Consider the following 19,791-nt stretch of genomic DNA (forward strand, 5'->3'; position numbering starts at 1 on the left):
TGGTATGGTAAGATGATGTAGGCAGCTCTCTCGTGTTATAAATGTAAGCAACATCCCCTAGCGCGATATACGTCGACGTTCGGAGTTGGCATTGACCCGGTGGGACTTTGTCATGCACCAATCACCACTCTCCGCTGTGAGTTTGGGGCGGACGATGCGGTTTAGTTTCCGGTGGGATGTTGCTATTCTGACTTCTGTCTAGCGTTCTAATCTATGTGTTCTGATTGGATATCTGATCCATTAAGCACTATGAATGGCGATCAGTGACTCTACGGTTGCTTTCTCAATTTGGAAAGTAAAAGGGGCACTTTTGTCCTCTAAAAAGACCAGGATAGCTTCGCGCCTTCGGTCTGGTTCGGGGTCCGTCCTTAAACCCGACCCCGTACGGGGATCTACTAGCGCACTGTGCTAACAAGACTGCTTCTGCAGCCAGGGACTCATGCCATATGGGTCTCAAATGTAGTTAAAATTTAAGATTAAGTGGCCATGAAGTGGCAATGAGGAGACAATGATAGACCTTTTTGCTTCTCTATCTTGATCTACATTGATGGCTCCATGAACGTTGACAGTATATCAGGATAGATGGGCAAATGATAAAGGGGGTGAGGGGTAATCAAAGTGGTAGAAAAGGTCATTCCATTATTAGTCGAGACTAGTACTGTAAATATAAACAATGAAAAGGCATAAAAAAGGTATTAATCGTGAAAGATAGGAAGATTAACTACATTAACAAGGTTGATTTTAGAAATTCAGCATCAGCATAGCACCGGCCACCACAGCGATCATCCCCAGGCCTTGTTCATTGTGCGTACCAGCCGAGTCTTTCGTCGTCCCAGACGTAGCGTTCGTCGTCCCAGACGTGCCGTTCTTTGCCTCAGACACAACACCACTCCTCGCCCCAGGCACACCATTCTTGCCCGATGTAATCTCGACAATATCATCCGGGTTGTGTTCCCACCAGTTATAGTTTGCCAATGAGATCTCATCGTTCTCAAGATCAAAAACTGTGTAAACGTTGCTCATGAAGTTGGAGCCCAAGACGATGCTTCCCTCATCTTGAAGGTGAACGTTCTCACAGATCGTGAAATAGCACGTTTCCTCATCAGACCACCACCCATCATTCGTCGCGGTATCACTCTCTTGGCTAACGAACTGGCTGAGGTAGAACTGGAGTTTCAGTTCCCCGAATCTGAACTCTATGGTCGAGTTTTCGCCCATTGCACTGCAGGAGAAGTTGACTTGACCGTACTCATCCGGAACGGAGGTGTTGCCAATTTGGGCATTTAGAGCCTGAGCCACGGACTTGGGCACGTAGCTCATAGTAACTGCAGTGTCAAAGACGGCATCTAGTGGGAACTTCGTAGACACCGCGGATGTTTCGTTGATTGAGATGCCATCCATATTGATACGGAGAGCTTTTGTGAGACCCGATCCGTTGACGATCGGGAAAGTGTACAGCGGGCCATAGTATCTGGCCTTGTTAACGCCACCGAACAGGGCTGTCTGGCCCCAAAGACTGAAAGCCGGAGAGTTAATGGTACCCGCGTCGGCCAATGCCTGGGTTAGGGAGATGGAAGATGAATTTCCGTATCCAAGACCCAAGGTATCTGAGAACGCCGATGTTAGTGATTAATTATACTGGGCAGGTTTGGATAGACGGACTAGCAACGATCATACGCTCCGTAACGATCCCCATCTTCATTGTGTCCACTTGGACACCACCGATTCTCAGAACGTCGGTCACGAAGTCCCCAGTTGTCATCACACCGGAATCATCGTATGCAAATTTCTCATTAAGCTTCTTGCCGGTGGTTGAAGCTGTCAGGTTGTAGGCTCCATATCCACCACAAGAAGAGTGGTCCACGTACATATCGCAATCGGAGCTATCCACGTTATCAAGCCAACAGCCATTACCCCAGGTGTTGAAGTATGCGAGGATATTCTGGGGCGGGGTGCCGAAAGTCACATTTGCGACGTAGGATACGTACTGGAAAGTAAGGTTAGTCTGCTTCTCATTTCAACTCAATTCTCAGCGATGGACGTACATTCACTACCTCATTCTTGAGACCGACGTCGACACTCTTCGATCGCTTGGAGAGCTGACGCGAAGTGTCGCGTACCATTGGTACGGTGAGAACAGCCGGAGTGTCTCTCTTCTCCACACTCAAAGTAGCATTGGTCAAGGCTACACCAGCCAAGCCGAGGAGGCAGGCCAACCCACTGCGCATGTTGAAAGACCGGAAATAGATAAGGGTCAGATGCAAGAGAGTAGAGTCAATATTTAAGGCGTAAAGGATAAAATGAGAATGAACGTTTGAGTCATCGCAAGCGCGAGGCTTAAAATTTGAGAGGGGAGTCCGCCGGCGCAGGTGCTAAATTGGTCTAGTAAGGGTTCTTAGCGGCAAAAAAGGTTTACCTGAGGCTAAACGAGGCGCCTCGTGCTCATTCACAGTACCATTCATGTTTCTGAACCTCAACAGGACCTGCATTTTACCTCAAAATCATGATAGGTAATGATCAACAAAGATCTAAGATCTTCCAGCACGACCAGTACTCCACCAAGAAAGGATCTGCCAAGCTTGTTTTGACCAGTCTGATCAGTCCTTCAATGGTCTTGGCAGGGACCGACGATAGTGGAGACGCTAGTCCAGAAGGGGCACAGGGACAATTTTCTCCGATGTTGTACTCTGTACACACCAACACGATAGAAAGGATTGATAGGAAAAGATCTCAGGTATGCTTTCTTTCCAAATTTGTTCCTCTTCAAATTTTCCTCAGCTTTGTTGCCTTGGCCACGATGCGAGGGTGGAAATGATAGACAAAGGGGATGGCTCGTTTCCAGTCCATGTCCAAATTAGGAAACTGGTCTTAGATGCTTATCTCGTGGATAGAATGTAAAGTGAAATATTTTGAAATCCAACCATGGGAAAATTGGCGTTGTAAGTTCCGTCTAAACGTTATCCTGCCGTTTGATAAGAAAATCTCGTGTCTGGTAGTTAGAGTGGTTTCAATTCATTGTTCCTCATCTGAGCAGGCAGATGCGAAACTTGCGGTCCAAGCCGAATTTTGTTTAGTAAAAAGACCATGTCTTTCCTCTTATATATTAGTAGAAAGTTCAGGCTGAAGACAACATGTCGGCAAACGTTCATGACGACCCTGAAAGAAACATCCCGAAATGATTCAAGTCTATTATCTAGTTCTTCTCAATAGTGATCTCGGTAGTTTTCCAAATATGACCGTCCTGCTCTCCGGGAGAGCCATTCCGATGTGACGATTCCCCCCATTCTGATGTTGACGGTACATTGTCGTCGATCGATCCACTTGATATATAAGGGCCTTTATTCCTTCCATCCATCTCAATGATACTCTCTTCGCTTTCACCGACAGGTTCCATATCATACATTCGGGTTAGTGCGCGAGATGTTCGACTTTCTGTCCCACCCCGGATCCGACTGGTAGAAGTCCCAGGCCCACTTAAATTATACTGCGGTGTGGTTTTCGTTCGGTTGCTTGTTGACTTTAGAAAGCTGAGGGTCGAGCGGGCTAAAGACCACACGAATGGGGCATTGGTTACCCAGACGCCGATTGAAGCTTCGCGTAGGTACCAGAATTGGTAACTTGTGTCGTAAATGTTGCGGAAGGTGAAGATTTTGGAGATGATCGCGCAGAGAATCTGGCATTGATTAGCACTCTAGCGCAGTGATCAGGGTTGAGAAATATAGACAAACTTACTACCACAATACCCATAGAGAATACCACCAAAACCGGAAGCTTAGTCCGCCATGGCATACGCGTTCGAAACAGCAGCGGCAGAACCACCAGCAAAATCGCAATATCCGAGCTGATGTTGAAGACAGCCTGGATAATCTCGAAGTGGAAGTATGTGGCACATTCCCGCTGAGGCGGCGGCAATGTCCAGTATCCGGATACCGGGTGGCAGTTCAAGAACAAGGTCAATTCGGTGGCCAGCCATCCAAGCGCCGTATAGACGGCGGATACCTTGACCCATCGATGTTCCTTGAGGTTTGATCTATAGTGTATCAGTTTGGGGGTGTATGGATTGTTTGGTTCTAACTCACGTAATTCGAAAATATACCAATAGCATGCAGGCCTTCAGACAATAGATGGTGCACACTTGGCACTAAAGAAAGTGAGTTAGAAATGGGTCCTTCGCGGCCTCTAGGGGACAACTTACATGCTCCGAGGCAAATTCAATCTTCGAGCCCAAGACCCGTTGTTCGATGTCATGAGCAGTGAATGTCTCAAATTGACCCGGTTCATACAAGGTACTCCCATAATTGGTGATTTCGATATTCGTGACTACAAACGCAGTGTAGAAGATCTGCGTGGGATAGTTAGCTTCATACGATTGCGAGGGGTAAACTTGGAGATCGTCGATCCGTACGATTGCCAAAAACATCAAATAATCCTCAACTTGGAGGTGGAACTTCAGACGCTTGTACCGAGCATAACTGCAATCGAATCAGTGGTAAATCCAGCTACCGAGTCCGAAGAATGCACCGACAGTCGCACGATGAAGAATAATATCCCCACACCGTACATAATCCATGACTCAACAATCAAGTCATGTACCGAACCACCACCCTGGCTTGACATGGTTGTGTATATGGGGTAGCGACCCCCCCCTGACCGAGCTACATGGGAATCTTAAAACGTGAACAGTGGTGAATAAACTAAACGACGCCATGTAGCAGGTTTTTTTTTTTTTTAGTCCTGTACTTTTGTATGCATTGTCTGGTGATTGCGACCCACCGAATAACACCGGCATTTGCCTCGTGCTTACCGGGGGCCATCAGAAATCCAAGCCGCCAATGGGGAGGATTGGGGGGGGTGACGCGACCAATGAGCAGGTTTCGATATCGCATTCTATTTACATTCGCGGATGGTGTTCCGAAGTTTAGTGGTTTAATGTTCACCTGGGCAGCAGCATTCCAGGCTAGGTCTTTCAGCTCAGGCCTCCAACTTGAGTAATTAGTTGGAGCCGGTCTCTCATGCAGATTGCCCAGGTGGTTTTGCGCGTCTCTGATGAAGCTTCAGAGTGGGGAAGAGAGTTGTTTGTTAGGTGGGGCGACGAATGAAATCTACGGCATTCCTTTCGAAGGTTCCGGCCGAATATTGTCAACCTTGGATGAGACATACACAATGTTGTACAAAGTACATTAAATGTGGGGTGTTAAAATTGCATTCCAGAGGGGTAGAAAGCGTAAATTAACTGTGGACCCCAAGTCTGGCCATTTGTGAACTAAAGCACAGGCTTGGAAGCCTAGTGGCGCTGCTAAGCATGAGTGTGGTGGGGGCCAAGCCACGGGTCTAGCCGGAAGTACTCCGTACTCCGTATGTTGTACCTCCATAGGTAAGACAGTCACTAATTATTATTGTGCACACATCATACCACCTCCTCTCTACTCCATACAGAACTACTGAATTCCTACTCCGTACACTATACTTTGTACGGGTTGCGACCACTAGTGCAGTGGAAATAGGATAAAAAGAGCGGTAAGGGATGTACTCGGCAAATGCTGAAGGAATAATGCCATTATACAAACCATAACACCACTCCCACTATCCACCCAATCTCCGGCTCTCGTTACATCCGGCTGGTAGCATCGCTTATTCCGTTTCCCTTGGCGCCGACAGGGATCACGTCCTGCCAAAACTCTCTTTCTGCGCTTCTAAAGGCGCTATCAAAGTTTTCCCAATCCTATATCCGACCCCCCTGGTCGCGTCCCCCCAAGCTTTTGGTCTGCGTACTCACTTCTGCTCTCATCAAAGCACCATGGAGCAACCTATGGGAGACGAAGAGAAGAATTCTCAGCTTTCGACGCCAGTTAAATCCGAGCCAAGCTCAACATTCCACCCGCCGAAAAATGCATTCGAGCGTTTCAATGCCCGCCTGGGTCGCCTGAATTTCTTCGAGACGCGCGGTATCGAGCGTGTGCCGCTCGAGGAGCGTAAACCTAAGGTTACCTCGGCGGACTATATGGAAATGGCCCTGATGTGGTTCAGTGTTAACATCACGGCGAACAACATCGCCGTCGGTATGCTTGGTCCGTCGAGCTACGGGTTGGGCTTTGTCGACTCCGCCCTTTGTGCCACTTTCGGCGCTCTGTTGGGTGCTGCTGGTGTTGCATACATGGGCACGTTTGGCCCTGCCAGTGGAAACAGAACGATGGTATGATTTTGATGAAATTGCGCACGTGCCGACTAGTATACTGATGGACTAATGCATATCAGGTCGTGGCTCGGTATTTTATGGGTTACTACCCCAGCAAAATATGCGCGCTGTTGAATATCGTTATCATGCTGGGATACGGTATGGTCGATAGTATTGTCGGTGGACAAGTGCTCTCCGCCGTCGCGGGAAACAACATGACCGTGTCTGTAGGCGTGGTTATCGTCGTGGTCGTCACCTGGGTCGTTGTTTTGTTCGGCATGAAGATATTCTATATATATGAACGGTATGCATTTCCCCTCCACCATTTCCTGATCTAGCCCGAACCGAAATACTAACCGAAGCCGTTGGTAGATGGGCCTGGGTCCCTCAGCTTATTGCTGCGTTTGTCCTTGTTGGTAGCGCTGGCCCCAAGTTCGATACTTCAATCGTATCTACGGGTTCGGCGCAAACAATTGCCGGCAATCGCCTCTCCTTCTTCTCACTCTGCCTCTCCTCGTCCGTTGCCTGGGCTCCGGCCGGTGCAGACTTCTATGTCTACTTCCCCGCCAACACGAAGAAGTGGAAAACCTTCCTCATGACCTTCCTCGGTGTTGGTCTGGCCTTGACCTTTGCCAACCTAATTGGTGTAGGCCTCGGCTCGGGCGTGGCGACTCATGCTGATTGGGAAGCTGCCGACGCCATCTCCTCTGGTTCTCTGATCCTTGCCGGCTACAACGGACTCGGCGGCTTCGGCAAGTTCCTAGGCGTCATAGTTGCGCTGGGTCAGATCGCGAACAATGTCGCGGGAACTTACTCTGCATCCTTAGGTTTCCAGATGCTAGGTCGCTACCCGGCCAAGGTTCCCCGGTGGGTGTGGACCTGCGTCGGTGTCATCATCTACCTTGTCTGCGCGTTGGCAGGTCGGAATAGTCTATCCGAGATTTTCGAGAATTGGCTGGCTCTGATGGGTTACTGGGTTTGCATCTACCTTGTAATTGCTCTGGAGGAGCACTTTATCTTCCGTCTATCGAGAGGCTTTGATTGGGCGGATTGGAACGATCGCTCGAAATTACCTCTTGGTCTTGCGGCGCTGGCGGCCTTCTTGATCGGCTGGGTTGGTTCCATTATTTCCATGGACGAGATATACTTCGTTGGCCCAATTGCCAAGATGGTAGGCGAGAGTGGCTCTGATCTCGGTATCTGGGTTGGCTCATCGTGGGCCATGCTGGTATATCCGGGACTGCGATGGCTGGAGCTAAAGAAGTTCAATCGTTAATTTTTTGAAATCGATGGACTGTCTGTATACCAAAAATAGATAGAATATAGTGCTCTGAATACTACGATCACCAACACTTTCTCTTTCCCCGGATGTATACGTTTGAGTCTGCAGAGTGTTGAGTAAAGGTACACGGCTGATCATGACGCTCATCACCCATTCCTGGCACGTATTCTGAGCAAGAATCCTGGGTATGAATAGGTTTGGTTCCTAGAAGGGTAGGTGATTATATGCGCATACGGCTGAAATATAGGCTGAATATGGAATTTGGTGATTTACTGGAACGGAGGCCCGTAGTGTTCCGCAAAGCCCATAAATCGGCCCGAACCCCGGGCCCAAAGCCCATCTTAGGCGCTCTCTCTAATCGCTATACAATATTATATTCTGACCCTTTTACCAGTCATATAAAATTCAAATTTCGAGTTAATAATAGTAGTTATTTAAGTATATATTTGAATTTTCAAGAGAATCCGACTAGTAGAGGTCGAGATACTAAAAGAAATGGTATTTTACTACTTGATATATATCTAGGATCTACACGGGAGTACTACTACTTTTTAGGTAAACTTCTATAATTTATAAATTATCTATATAACGCGCTTTCTCGCATTTTTAAACGTGATATAAAGAGATAACTAGTAATTGATTTTAACCGATTTAACCTAATAAAATATTGCCTCTAAAATAAAGCTTAGAAACGAGGGTAAAACGAAGGGTAATTTCAAAATCCTAAAAAGGGGGTTGAACTTCTCGGTATATTTGTACTATTTAGCGCCCAGTCGGGGGACCATTAACCTGCAATAGGCTTCTCCTTATGCCCACTTTGCGGGTTGGGCTTGGCTATGGACTTTATGGGCTTTGCGCAGCTCTAGAGGGTTATCTTCATGAGGCTCAGTAAGTTGGTCAGACTGGCCCTAACGGTGACCTCGGGAGTTACGATTCCTTATCAACACGTGATGCGATAAACACCTGGCGACGTCATCACCAAGTATTGGCCTTTTATCACAGCTCAGGACAGCTCAGCTGTGTTCTTGAAAATTATTCCCAAATTCCCAATTGATTTACTTTTTGTGCACCTTTTTCCAAAATGTCCGCACTACCATGCATCCGCTCTGCGCGTGGCTCCCCACTCCTCCGCCTCGGAGGTCTACAATCACACCACGTCAACCGACCCTCCATACAACGACTGCATCCCATCTCTCGCCCTTTGCACAGCCTTTCCAGCTCTAACAAATTACGAGCCAGTCCAATGTCATGCCAATTGTCATTGTATCCCCGGTCAGTGCTCGTCAAACCTGTAGCGAGAACCTACGCCGACCGGAAAGGATCTACCGGCAAAGCCGAAGCCGATCTCCTGGTCGAGGAATTACAAGAGCTGTACGAAGTCGCCAAAGACGAGTTTGAAATTGCCACTGAGAGCACCGATTCTTCTACCATATACGCTGCTTCAGACCGCGAGTCTGCACGCGATGCTCTCAACCAGCTGTCCACTGTGTACGCTCTCTACACTGCTCGTCCCGGGGAAGTTGAGAATGAGACGGATGGGTCGTCGTCTGAGGTAGAAGAGTCCGTGGATAGTGCTATTATCGAGACTCAGTATAATCCCGCAGAGGTCCCGCAGGGTGTTAAGGATGAGGTGCGTCGGCGGGTCGGACATCGGATTCGGGAGTTGAAGAATGCTGTCGAGGCGCTCGAGGAGAGGGCTATGGAAGACTGAGCTTGTTTTGTCATATGACCGTTCAAACTCATGTCTATTACTACTGAGATGCAACCATGATATGGGTTCCGTATCAGGACGCGGGAGATGTATATTTTAAGATCTGACTGGTACCGTTGTATGTTGTGGTCCACACCAGCGAAAGAAATAAAGGGATTATGCTTCTCGAGTCTAGTCTGCAAGCTTTAAATTTTCTTATGCGCGAATATCATACCTAACATGCGAGGTCATGGAAGCAAATCGTAACATAATAAAGCCACATAGTAAATAGATCGCCCGTGCTAATTAAAGAGTTGATCGGTTCAGGCTCTTAAGACAATATTTCAATTAAATCATTGGTGAAAGATTCCGGCAACATGAAGGCCGAGTGGTATCAAGCTTTTTGGTAGTTCTCGAAAATCCGCAAAACGCCAGAAACAAAGGTTTTCTCAATCATCGATAGTACGCCCGGCGGGAAATAGCGCCTTGATCCGTTGGGTCGTAAAGGCATGACAACCGCATACAATGATGCATTCGGTGGGGTAGTTCATTAGACGAGGGTGAAGGGGGTCATAGTGAAGTTGTCGGAGCTCGGTGATGGGAGTGTTGAGCAAGATTCCTGCTTGTGTGTTGTTCTCTGGTGGCGTTTCAATTGGTCTAGGAGAATTGATGTTAGCATGTAAGCGATTATGACAAGTATCAAATTACGTAACATACCAGGACGTGTAAAGCTCTTAGTGCACCCTGGGAAAAGGCATTTATGTTTTCGCTCTCCGTGTGCTAGATGAGGTTAGTAAAATACGTTGATCGTCTGAGACGTAAGGAGTATCATACTAAGTCTGTGACTAGACATATTGGAAGACTGGTTCGATATTAGAATATGAGTATGTCAACAGAGATAGAGAAACTCACGTCGCCCGTAGTAAAATTGCATCCTGGCCAGGTGCATTTGAAAGGCTTCTCGCCAGTGTGGGTTCGAGAATGCGTTTCTGGGATAGTTAGCGGTAGATTCAGGAGGGAATTCGAAGACGACATACTTAATTCGCTGCTATCTGTGAATGATTTACCGCAGTGTTTGCATGTGTATGGTTTGTCGCCGCGATGACTGCGCTCGTGTCGGTCTAATGTCGCTTGTCTAGCAAATGCCTTGCCACACACCGAGCACGAAAAGTTCTTGTCTGGAAATGTGTCAGTATGTTTGTCCAACCATCGGTAAATCGTGATATGATAAATATAACATACAGTTACTGTGGGTAAGGAAATGGCCTTGAAGCTTTGACTTCTGGGAGAAGGGCTCGTCCGGACGATGACATCCTTCCCAGCAGCAGTAGTACCCATTACCCTTGGCACCATTCACGGTATTCATATGACTAGCAACTAGGTGCTCTTGAAGAGCACCACAATCGGCAAAGGTGGCACCGCATGCAGCCTTGATTCCTTGGATTTCCGAAGCCCACTTGCAGATATGCAGCTTACTGTCGGCTGGAGAAAAGTCCGGTGTGGTAAGCACGGATGATGAATCTCCTTCGAGAGGTGGTGGGGTCTCTCCTGGGCTTGGAATGAGGTGAGAGCTGATGCTCGAGCGAGACTGTCGGGAATACGGGGAATATGGGTGAGAATGAGCATGGTGGTGAGCCCGGCAGCGGTGATGGCTGCGGTGAGGTCCTTTGCGGATAGCTTGCAGGTTGAAGTCATTGGGGTTTTTGAAATGGTTGTGGACATGATGATGATGCTGAGGATTGAAACAATTGAATGCTTCTGATGTGTCGGTTTTGGGTTTGTTGAAGGTATCAAGACTGGTCGGAGGCTCAGGTACGTGCTGATCTTGGCATATAGAGAAGTCGGAACACATACCCAGCATGTGGAAAACCTCCGCTGGGTTGACTTCGGCCTGTGTGGGAGCAGGGGGCGCCGCAAACATCCCTTGCCAGTCTTTCTGGAAATCGTGGCAGTCGAAGTGGTTGGATACATCCTGCTCACAGCGGGTGGCATGGGTTTGGTATGAGGATAGGAAGTTTTCTTGTTGGAATGGGTCGACGAGACCAGGGAGAGGATGTTGCATGGCTTTTGTCGCGTGGCCAACGGAATGACTCCCCATTGCCATGGAAGGGAAAGTCCCCGTGTCAATGGACAGCGGGGTGTTGAGTCCGAATAGAGTGTCGAAACCGCAGTCTTGACTCGCAGTACCGTCACAGCAGTCTTCGAAGCACAAAGGGTCAATACTTTCACAGTGGTTGTCCTCGCAGGTATCTTCGCAGTGGTTGGTATCACAATGAGTATCGTCGCAGTGATTATTGTCGCAGTTATCATCCTCGCAGTTGTCGTCCTCGCAGTGAGTTACTGAGCAGACGGTGGAAGTGTCACAGCCGGCAAAGCCGCCACATATGGACCCGCAGTCTAGCGTGCAGTCGTCTACATCACAGCAGGCCTCATCAACCTCGCAATGGGGCAGCGATGGCTGAGTTTCGTGACTTGAACAGTTCCAATGATGCTGAAGAACACTACCAGAGGGATCTACCGCCGCCTTGCCATCAATGTGGAAGGATTCCCAGTTGCATTCAAGGCAGAAATCGCCTTGTTGGGTTTGGGACGCCATGGTGCACGGTTCACTTCAGAGAATGGTGGGAAGGTGTTAGGGTCAATAGGGAATCGGGAGTTCCAGGAACACTGTCGTCACAGCAGCGTGAACAACGAACGATATGGGGAAAATGCAGTCGAGGAACCGAGCAGTGTGCGACCGTAAGTGGGACAAATGAATGCCCGTCAGGTACGATATCACGCTACAAAATCCACGAGCCCACGAGTCAAAGTGTCACCTAGTTTGTGCGCCGTTCCCGGGAGACAGTTTAGGTTGTAGTGCCGAATGATATCCTCTCACAGCGCCGATGGATTCGCAATCGTATCATGCGCTTGGGCTGGACTGGTTGAGAACAGGCGCAATCGGAGAATTGACCGAGATCGACGTGCAGGAAATGCAAAAAAAGAGGACCTTGGGAGTCACAGATGCAGGATCAAATCCAAAGGATCATGAAAGGATCAGGGGGCATAACCTGATGCTAACTGAGACCCCTCAGTGTAGCCGTGAGGACCTTCGGGACGCAGGACAGGATGAGGACCTTGGGGGTTAGGCGTCATGATTTTCGAGCGAATCGTAGAGCGTGCTTTGGCGATCAACTTCGGGAACGTTGGTGATATATGTGATGTAAGGTCAAATTTGCAGGAAAATGAGATTCGAGAACAGTCCAACCTGGGAAATGTTCCCCAGCATTCCAATCGAAGAATTTCTCTCCCCCGCGGAGAGGATTTCCCCCAAAGGGAGATGCTGACTAAGTGGCATTCTGCCCATCCAGTCCGACTTTGCTTTGATAGCCCTAATTCGGTAGTTTGTCGGCAGTTCGCGTCCAGTGCATAGGAGAAAGTTTAATTCTGGACAGTTGATAGATCCAATGAGCTAATGATATATTTACCTTGACTGTATCCTGCCATATCCAAATTCAAAGACTTATTGAAATCAGTTGTTGACTCCGCTCACCGCCTTTGCCCCGGATCGACTATCAGCTTATCGCAATGCTCCAACATCCACTTGCGATGACCCGCCAACAACAACAACGTCCACAGGGACAACTTGATTTACAGCCAACATAGCACTTACAAAATCTTCCACAGAGAACCTCAGCTACATCCAACTGGGTTCCTCAAATATCAATCTCGCACCATAGCGGAAGCTCTAACCAACGACCCTTCCCTGCCTTGCGCCCACCCTACACTAACCACAACAACAACAACCCTCCGAACCCTGCAATTCGCCACACACTCATAATGGGCAACATCTGCTCCCGCTCCTCTAATGAGGCAGATCCCTTCAACCAACCTGGCCGTGTAGTCGGCAACAACTCAGGGAGGACTGCGGCACCCCGCGCCCCACTTCCGGCCAAGACCAACTGGAAGGCTACACCCGGCCGCACTCTAGGTGGGAGCACAACAGATGGTGGCACTGCCGCAGCGGATGAGGCACGTGCAAATGCCGCAATTGCTGCACAGGTATGACAGCTCCTTCCCCAGCAGGATATGTTATGCGGGGCCGGGATTAATAACTTACGGGCCTTACAGAAACGTGCCGAAACCGCCTCTGCCAATAAAGGGAAATTGGGATCTAAGCTGGCTGCGCAGAAGGCACAGACTCAAGCTCAGACATTGGATCAAGTCAGTCGTACGGAGAGGGCTGCGCGAGATGTAGATGGGGCTGAGGCTGCGAGGAGATGGGAATAAGCATACCTCCCATGCGACATTTGGATTTGATCATCACTCCCATTATATCCCGGTGACTTGTTTGGTGGCGTTGTATTGCAGGCTTCTTTTGTCTCTTTGTAGCGTATATTTGGTTGTTTTTTTCTCTTATTTTTGTTCAAATGCTTTTGACTTGTTGTTTGCGGGTGGAATTTTGGAATCAAGCTTCTCTTTCGTAGTTTAAATGATGTAACGATGCTACTCCGATTGATTAGCCGGTGATTCTCCAATTGCATTACTCAGTTAGAATAACCATGCATGGACTATTTAGATACAATTACTACAAGAATCAAAACACATGGATAATATCGTACAATCGTTGATTTTTGAAGACATATTTTGGACCTAGTATGGACTAAAGCATGACCTAACTAGAGAACATTGTAGCGGCCACCCACCGGAGCACGCGCCTCACCTTCTGAGGCGGCCAGTGTCGCATCCTTGAGCAGGCGTCGGAGCTCGTGTATGGCGGTGGTGACTGAAATCTCCGTCTCGCCCTCAACCAGGATGTAGAGCTTGGGGAGCTCCCCAGGCGCTGGTTCTTTCCCGGCGGCGTAGAAATTGCCCTTCGTGGTGATAGAGGTACCAGATGCCTCCAGGATCTTTGCAACGTTCGTGCGGTTTGTAACCGCCCAACGTGCTTTTTCTGTAAAACCAAAATCGGTAAGTGATCATCAAGAATGGGAGGGGTACGGAGGAACTTACGAGGGAAATCGTTGATTTCGAGCGTTGCATGGAAGGCACCCGCATCAGGGCCACGATTATCTATTGGCACGCCAGATCGCATCACACCTGCACGGCTCAAACGTGCATGAATATCCGCAACGGCGGAGCCCACCTTGTCCAATGGGTTCTTTGAAGCATTCGCCGGCGCTCTCTCCGTGCGATGCACCACGATCTTACCATCAAGATCAATCCCTTTCGGCACGCCGGGCATAGAGACTGAAGGTGCAGCTGATGGCACGGCCGGTTCAGCGGCAGATCGGACGGCCGAAAGAGCTTTATTGAATCGATCGTCTGATTCCTGCTCGGTCTCAAGTTTCTCTTCTTCATCGTCCATGTCATCCCCTGTTTTGTATGCTTTTCGCTCACGAAGTCGCGCGGTTTCACGTTCCATATTAAGACGGTCCAGACCTTTACCACCAAATCCATGGCGCGGTGTGTACTTCTCCTTGCCAGACTTGACTTTCTCGTTGAATCCATCCACTAACTTCTGGACAGGCTCGGGAACTTCCTGTCCACTTTGTCGGAGAGCCTTGGCGATATCCACGGCATACCGATCCTGTTCCTCGGTGATGAACGTGACGGCAGTTCCGGTGTTGCCGGCTCGCCCAGTCCGGCCGGCACGATGGACATAATCCTCCAGGTGATTAGGTGCATCATAGTTGACGACGAGCTTGAGCTGCTTGACATCTAACCCACGAGCAGCAACTGACGTCGCGACCAGGATGGGGAAAATGCCTGCCTTGAATTCTTGAATGGTGCTGTCGCGATCGATCTGATCCTTTCCGCCGTGAATCGACATGCATGGATAACCCTTATACATCAATTGCTTGAGCAAGTCATCTGCAGCCTCTTGACGATCCACAAAAATCAAGGTGCGATCGTCTTCATTTGCGTCGTCCTCATACAGATTTCCCAGAAGCTCCAACAGGCGGAAGAATTTCTGGTCGTTATTACGGACCTCAACAATTTGCGTGATTTCCGGAGCCACAACACTCCTGCCACCCACAGTGATCTCCACTGGCTCGTTCAAAGTTTTGCGGGCCAATGATTCCATATTCTTGGGGAAAGTGGCCGAGAAAAGGACAGTCTGTCTGTCCGGCCGGATGCTAGCCATGATCTTCACAACTTGTGGTCCGAAGCCCATATCGAACATGCGGTCACCCTCGTCAAGAACGACATACGTGATACGGCGTAGATTGAGGACCCGTCCTTGGTTTGCGGCCAGGAGATCGATGAGACGGCCAGCAGTGCATACAATAATTTCGGCGCCTCGTTTCAGTTCCGCAATTTGGTCTTTGATCGGGGCTCCACCATACGCGCAGACGGCACGAAGACCCAAGGCCTTCAAGAAAGGCTTACAGTCCTTATGGATTTGGGTGGCCAGTTCACGGGTGGGTGACAAGATCATACTAATCGGGCCATCTGTACTAGACAAGGGCCGTTGGTCTTTAATATGTCGGAACATCGGAACGAGGAAAGCACCGGTCTTTCCTGAGCCAGTTTTTGCCACACCAATGACATCGCGACCGGACATGATCGTGGGAATGGCTTGAGCTTGAATGGATGTGAGGTTTTCCCACCCAAGTTTGTGAACAACATCTAACGTCTGAACGCCCAGACCGCACTGTGACCACTTTTGAACAGGTTTAGGGACATCCCGACCGCGGACCTTGATGCCATCCAGTTCAAGTCGCAAATTTGCTACCTCCTCCTCGGTCATCTCAGCAAGGTTGGACGGTTCGGTGTAAAATTCCTTGCGGAACGGCTCATACTCAATCTTCGTGTGGTCAATCTCAGGCATCTCCCGTTTCTTCTTTTTAATTGCTGCCATAGCGAGGACATCTTCGGCTTTCTCATCACCGACTGCAGTCACAGCCACATCCTCCTCGTCACCAAACATCGCCTCGGGTTGTTGCTGTGCGGTCTTCTTCGCAAAAGTGGCGCCGATTTTCCGTTCAGGCGGCGCCGAGTCTTGGAGTCCAGCCATGAACGCATCCAGGGGATCGATTTCTTCGTCGTCATCAACGTCCATGGTAGAATCGGCCTGGGCATTCGTGACCTCCTCCATATGGACATCCTCATTTTGATCCTGGAGTCGTGTATCTCGGCGTTCCGCTGCAGCACGCGCTTCGGCTGCCGCGTGTTCTTCCGTTCCTTCAACTTGCATATCTACATCATCATCTTCCACAGCATCGTCTACCTGTGCATCCACATCGAGAGGCATGGACGGCAATTTCTCAAGTTTCTTTCGTGTTGATTCTTCATCACCATCCCCAAAGCCCAGAGTTTTAGAAGCAGAGTGCTTCTCCGTTTCAGAAACTTGTTTCACACCCAAGCCGAATCCGCTGACATTACCTTTGGCTTTCAAGGGGGCAGAGAGCATGGCGGGGGCAGCAGTAGGTATGTTGGATTTCGTAATAGGGGGGGGCTTTGGAAGACACTGGGACGGCAACATCTGTACCAAGCACAGCGGGAGCGGCCGTGGTCGAGGTGGATGATTTGACGATAGCCTTTGGATCAAACTTCGACTTTCCGGGAAATGTAGCAGGACCTGGAGACACAACCGATTTACGGTCAATCGCTTCGAGAATCTTCTTTGGATCAACCGATGCCTGTTCTTTTTGCTTCTTTTCGCGCTCGGCGGCCTGTTTCTGTTTCCATGCTTCAAGCTTGGCAAGTCTCTCTGCTTTTTTCGCCTCGTCTGTCTGCGCAGTTGGGGCCGGTGTGGATGGCTTGGATGGCTAGAGGATACAATTAATATCATAATCTCGGCATTATGCAAGGTTGGGGCGGCTTACCTCTCGGGTTCTGGACCTGGACCGTCGGCTCGGAGCACGATCACGGCTGTCATCCCGTCTGGACTTGGGCTTCAAGTCAGCAGAATCATCTATCCGCCTCCGATCCCGATCGCGGGAGTCATCTCGCCTGGAACGGTAATCCCTATCACGACTTCTGCGGCGGATATCATGGTCATCATCTCGGCGGCGCTCTCGAGATCGGTCTCTTCGAGCTGGCCGATAAGTATCTTCGTCGCGCCGGTCTACGGGGGAGGTCTCGTCGCCGATACGCATCTCTCTCGCGAGGGCGGTCACGCCCGCGGTAACGTCTCTGAATATCATGACCATGGTTAGATATTGCAAGATAAAATGTGAATTTGTGATGCGCCACACGTACCTCTGGGCTGCGGGATCTGCGGTGACTGCGCCCATCATCCCGTCTGGTTCTGTCATAGCGATCATCCTCTCTGCGAGGCCGCCGGGATGAAGAATATGTGCTGCCTACAGGTGATGGTGAGCGAGTATCTCCGTGGCGAGCCATTGTTGCAGGCTGATTAGTGAGTGTTACTGGAACGCAAAAGCACCCGGGACACGGATTGATGGAGGAGAGGTGGGGGAGACAGAGCGCCCCGCAAGAAGATAAATTGAGACGACAATTCACACTTCAAACCACCAAGAGAGAAGAACGTTTGAGGTGTTTATGTCTATCGCATCGTCACTTGCGCAAACCGTTGGAATCAAGAAACGGATTACATAATATTATGCGGAGGAGCTAGTCCCAATGCGGATAGGTACGCCAAAGTACCTGGGCCAGCGCGACTCCTCCGCTTGCGTCAACAGCTCAGCTCCTCTTATCGATTCTCAGCCTTTGAAGATTCAATTGCCAATTGATCTCTTTTTAGTCCTGATTATTTGACCTCTCTCCAGCTAAATCTACTTCGATAATCACTTCATGTCTTGGCAGTCGGCAGCTCGGGGGGGCTTCGTCCGCACCCTGCATCGCAGTGCTCTCCCTGTCCGTACTGGCGTGAGCGACTTACAGAACCAGCTCAGTCGCATCAGTCTGGCGGTTACTTCCGGTTCGGCGCGCCCACAATTCCAACCCATTTCCTCCATCCAATCCTTGTTCCAGGCGAATTCATTCGCGACCGCTTCTACCCCTCTCAAGGCGACCAAGACGCCCAAGGCGAAGACCCCTAAAACAGCCACTAGCAAATCGAAGAAGACCCCTCTCAGCGAGAAACAAAAGGAAGCTTTGAAGGCCAAGCAACAACGCGCTCATATCAAAGAGCTCAAGGCAACTGCCCTGGTCCGGCCCAAGAGGCTGGTCACTTCTGCCTACGGTCTTGCTATGACCGAGAAGCTGCAGGAGGTTAAAGGTCAATACCCGGTCAAGGAAGCATGGTCAATTGGTGTACAGCATGCGACATCCCTCAGTCCTCAAGAGAAGGAGGTATGTACCCTTGAGCTTCTTGGTATACGTCAAGAGCAGCATACTAATCCACCAACGCCAGAGACTTCAAGCTCAAGTTGACGCCAACAGAGCTGCTAACGCCGCTGCCTACGACGCATGGGTCAAGTCGCACACACCTCTCCAGATCAAGGACGCCAACACTGCCCGTCTAACCCTTTCACGCATTGGCAAGAAGACCTACCCTGCCATCAAAGATGACCGCTTGCCCAAAATACCTCAATCCGCCTACATCATATTCGTGACGAAACGCATGGAAACCCTTAATTACGAGGGAAAGTCCGTCACAGAGGCCATCAAAGTCATTTCCGCTGAGTGGACTGAACTACCCCAATCGGAGAAAGATGTAAGCACCCTTGGCAGAATCAATACATACCGGACTAGAAGGCGCTAACTGTGAGTCTAGCACTACCACAAGTTGCAAGTCGAAGATCGCCAACGGTATGAGAAAGAGCACCAAGAGGTATACGGAGAGCCTGCGCCCAAGAGCTCTGTGTATAAAACACCGGAAGACTACAACTGAACCTGAGCGTGAACCTGATCTGTACCGGGAATCTCCATTGGGATGGCCTCAACCTGGATGAGGTTTCGGAGAGTGGTTAGCTCACTGTGGACTCCTAGGCTCGTTTGTCACGCGCCGTTTTCAATTTCCCATATGGCCTGATTCATGTCCCCTTGTTGTATTGTAGTTCGTCCTGTAAAACTGTTTTTCTCTACATTGTTCTTGTTTCGTCGAGCTGTGGAAGCGCTGCAGTATGATATCGTAATGAATCCATGGAGAGTATACCACCTCCAACCCAATTCAATGCCCTCTACGAAGCTGTCTCCATTAGACCGATGAGTCAGAGAGAAAAAGACCATTCTAATTCTTCATTATTTACGCCGTAGAATCTCCACCAACCCCGCATTGGGCCCTTTTTTTTTGCTCCGAAGCTCAAGTGGCGGTGTGCAAAGGATGTGTTGCGCGTGCAGGTGGCCCTTTTAGTCTGCGATTTGCATCGAGTAAGTTGGGCCCAAGGAGAATATTCCAGCATCTACGAAGTACTTCATGCATCTTTTGTAAAACATATATTGTTTGTGGTCCAAGCCCAAGGGTAAAAATGCCAACATTGCAGGTACGGACAAAACTATACGATGTGCAACAAACATAGCGCAGTCCCTGCATTTAGGTATGGGATTGTCACTTGTTGTATGGACTGTAAATATACATAGTACTTAATATAGTTAGGTGTATGCAATTGGATTCAAAGTGGGTTAGAGTACCACGGTACTGCACAAGATATCTTGCAATCCATGGACTTGAAGTTGGGAACCATGGAAATCGAACTGTTATCGCGGGGTCTGTGCAACATTGGGTTGTTGACCTCTCGAGTATGCCATGCA

General features: G+C 49.4%; 8 protein-coding genes across 8 annotated transcripts; 4 read left to right on the forward strand and 4 right to left on the reverse strand.

Annotated features, from left to right (window-relative positions):
• Window positions 1–741: 741 nt before the first annotated feature.
• N7487_003108 (uncharacterized protein) lies at window positions 742–2,228 on the reverse strand (the record flags this gene model as incomplete). Its single annotated transcript, XM_056870855.1, has 3 exons — window positions 742–1,607; window positions 1,663–1,987; window positions 2,046–2,228. The coding sequence occupies 3 exons, from the start codon at window positions 2,226–2,228 to the stop codon at window positions 742–744; spliced, it is 1,374 nt and encodes a 457-aa protein (XP_056735639.1).
• A 965-nt stretch (window positions 2,229–3,193) lies between these two features.
• On the reverse strand, window positions 3,194–4,617 carry N7487_003109 (uncharacterized protein; the record flags this gene model as incomplete). Its single annotated transcript, XM_056870856.1, has 5 exons — window positions 3,194–3,673; window positions 3,733–4,030; window positions 4,080–4,141; window positions 4,196–4,472; window positions 4,526–4,617. The coding sequence occupies 5 exons, from the start codon at window positions 4,615–4,617 to the stop codon at window positions 3,194–3,196; spliced, it is 1,209 nt and encodes a 402-aa protein (XP_056735640.1).
• Window positions 4,618–5,797: 1,180 nt separating this feature from the next.
• Window positions 5,798–7,451, forward strand: N7487_003110 (uncharacterized protein; the record flags this gene model as incomplete). The annotated part of the gene is made up of 3 exons (XM_056870857.1): window positions 5,798–6,193; window positions 6,256–6,479; window positions 6,548–7,451. 3 exons carry the CDS (start codon window positions 5,798–5,800, stop codon window positions 7,449–7,451), a joined length of 1,524 nt encoding a protein of 507 aa, XP_056735641.1.
• A 1,087-nt stretch (window positions 7,452–8,538) lies between these two features.
• On the forward strand, window positions 8,539–9,168 carry N7487_003111 (uncharacterized protein; the record flags this gene model as incomplete). The annotated part of the gene is made up of 1 exon (XM_056870858.1): window positions 8,539–9,168. One exon carries the CDS (start codon window positions 8,539–8,541, stop codon window positions 9,166–9,168), a length of 630 nt encoding a protein of 209 aa, XP_056735642.1.
• A 529-nt stretch (window positions 9,169–9,697) lies between these two features.
• On the reverse strand, window positions 9,698–11,743 carry N7487_003112 (C2H2-type zinc finger protein; the record flags this gene model as incomplete). Its single annotated transcript, XM_056870859.1, has 6 exons — window positions 9,698–9,804; window positions 9,865–9,927; window positions 9,982–10,009; window positions 10,060–10,136; window positions 10,185–10,325; window positions 10,390–11,743. The coding sequence occupies 6 exons, from the start codon at window positions 11,741–11,743 to the stop codon at window positions 9,698–9,700; spliced, it is 1,770 nt and encodes a 589-aa protein (XP_056735643.1).
• A 1,223-nt stretch (window positions 11,744–12,966) lies between these two features.
• Window positions 12,967–13,416, forward strand: N7487_003113 (uncharacterized protein; the record flags this gene model as incomplete). Its single annotated transcript, XM_056870860.1, has 2 exons — window positions 12,967–13,188; window positions 13,258–13,416. The coding sequence occupies 2 exons, from the start codon at window positions 12,967–12,969 to the stop codon at window positions 13,414–13,416; spliced, it is 381 nt and encodes a 126-aa protein (XP_056735644.1).
• Window positions 13,417–13,805: 389 nt separating this feature from the next.
• Window positions 13,806–17,390, reverse strand: N7487_003114 (uncharacterized protein; the record flags this gene model as incomplete). Its single annotated transcript, XM_056870861.1, has 5 exons — window positions 13,806–14,080; window positions 14,140–16,521; window positions 16,622–16,901; window positions 16,959–17,268; window positions 17,335–17,390. The coding sequence occupies 5 exons, from the start codon at window positions 17,388–17,390 to the stop codon at window positions 13,806–13,808; spliced, it is 3,303 nt and encodes a 1,100-aa protein (XP_056735645.1).
• A 499-nt stretch (window positions 17,391–17,889) lies between these two features.
• On the forward strand, window positions 17,890–18,931 carry N7487_003115 (uncharacterized protein; the record flags this gene model as incomplete). The annotated part of the gene is made up of 3 exons (XM_056870862.1): window positions 17,890–18,390; window positions 18,452–18,754; window positions 18,815–18,931. The coding sequence occupies 3 exons, from the start codon at window positions 17,890–17,892 to the stop codon at window positions 18,929–18,931; spliced, it is 921 nt and encodes a 306-aa protein (XP_056735646.1).
• Between the last annotated feature and the right edge of the window lie 860 nt (window positions 18,932–19,791).

The sequence above is a fragment of the Penicillium crustosum genome (assembly GCF_028827405.1).
Source record: "Penicillium crustosum strain IBT 35664 chromosome Unknown utg000001l_segment0_segment0, whole genome shotgun sequence".
NCBI classification, from domain to species: domain Eukaryota; kingdom Fungi; phylum Ascomycota; class Eurotiomycetes; order Eurotiales; family Aspergillaceae; genus Penicillium; species Penicillium crustosum.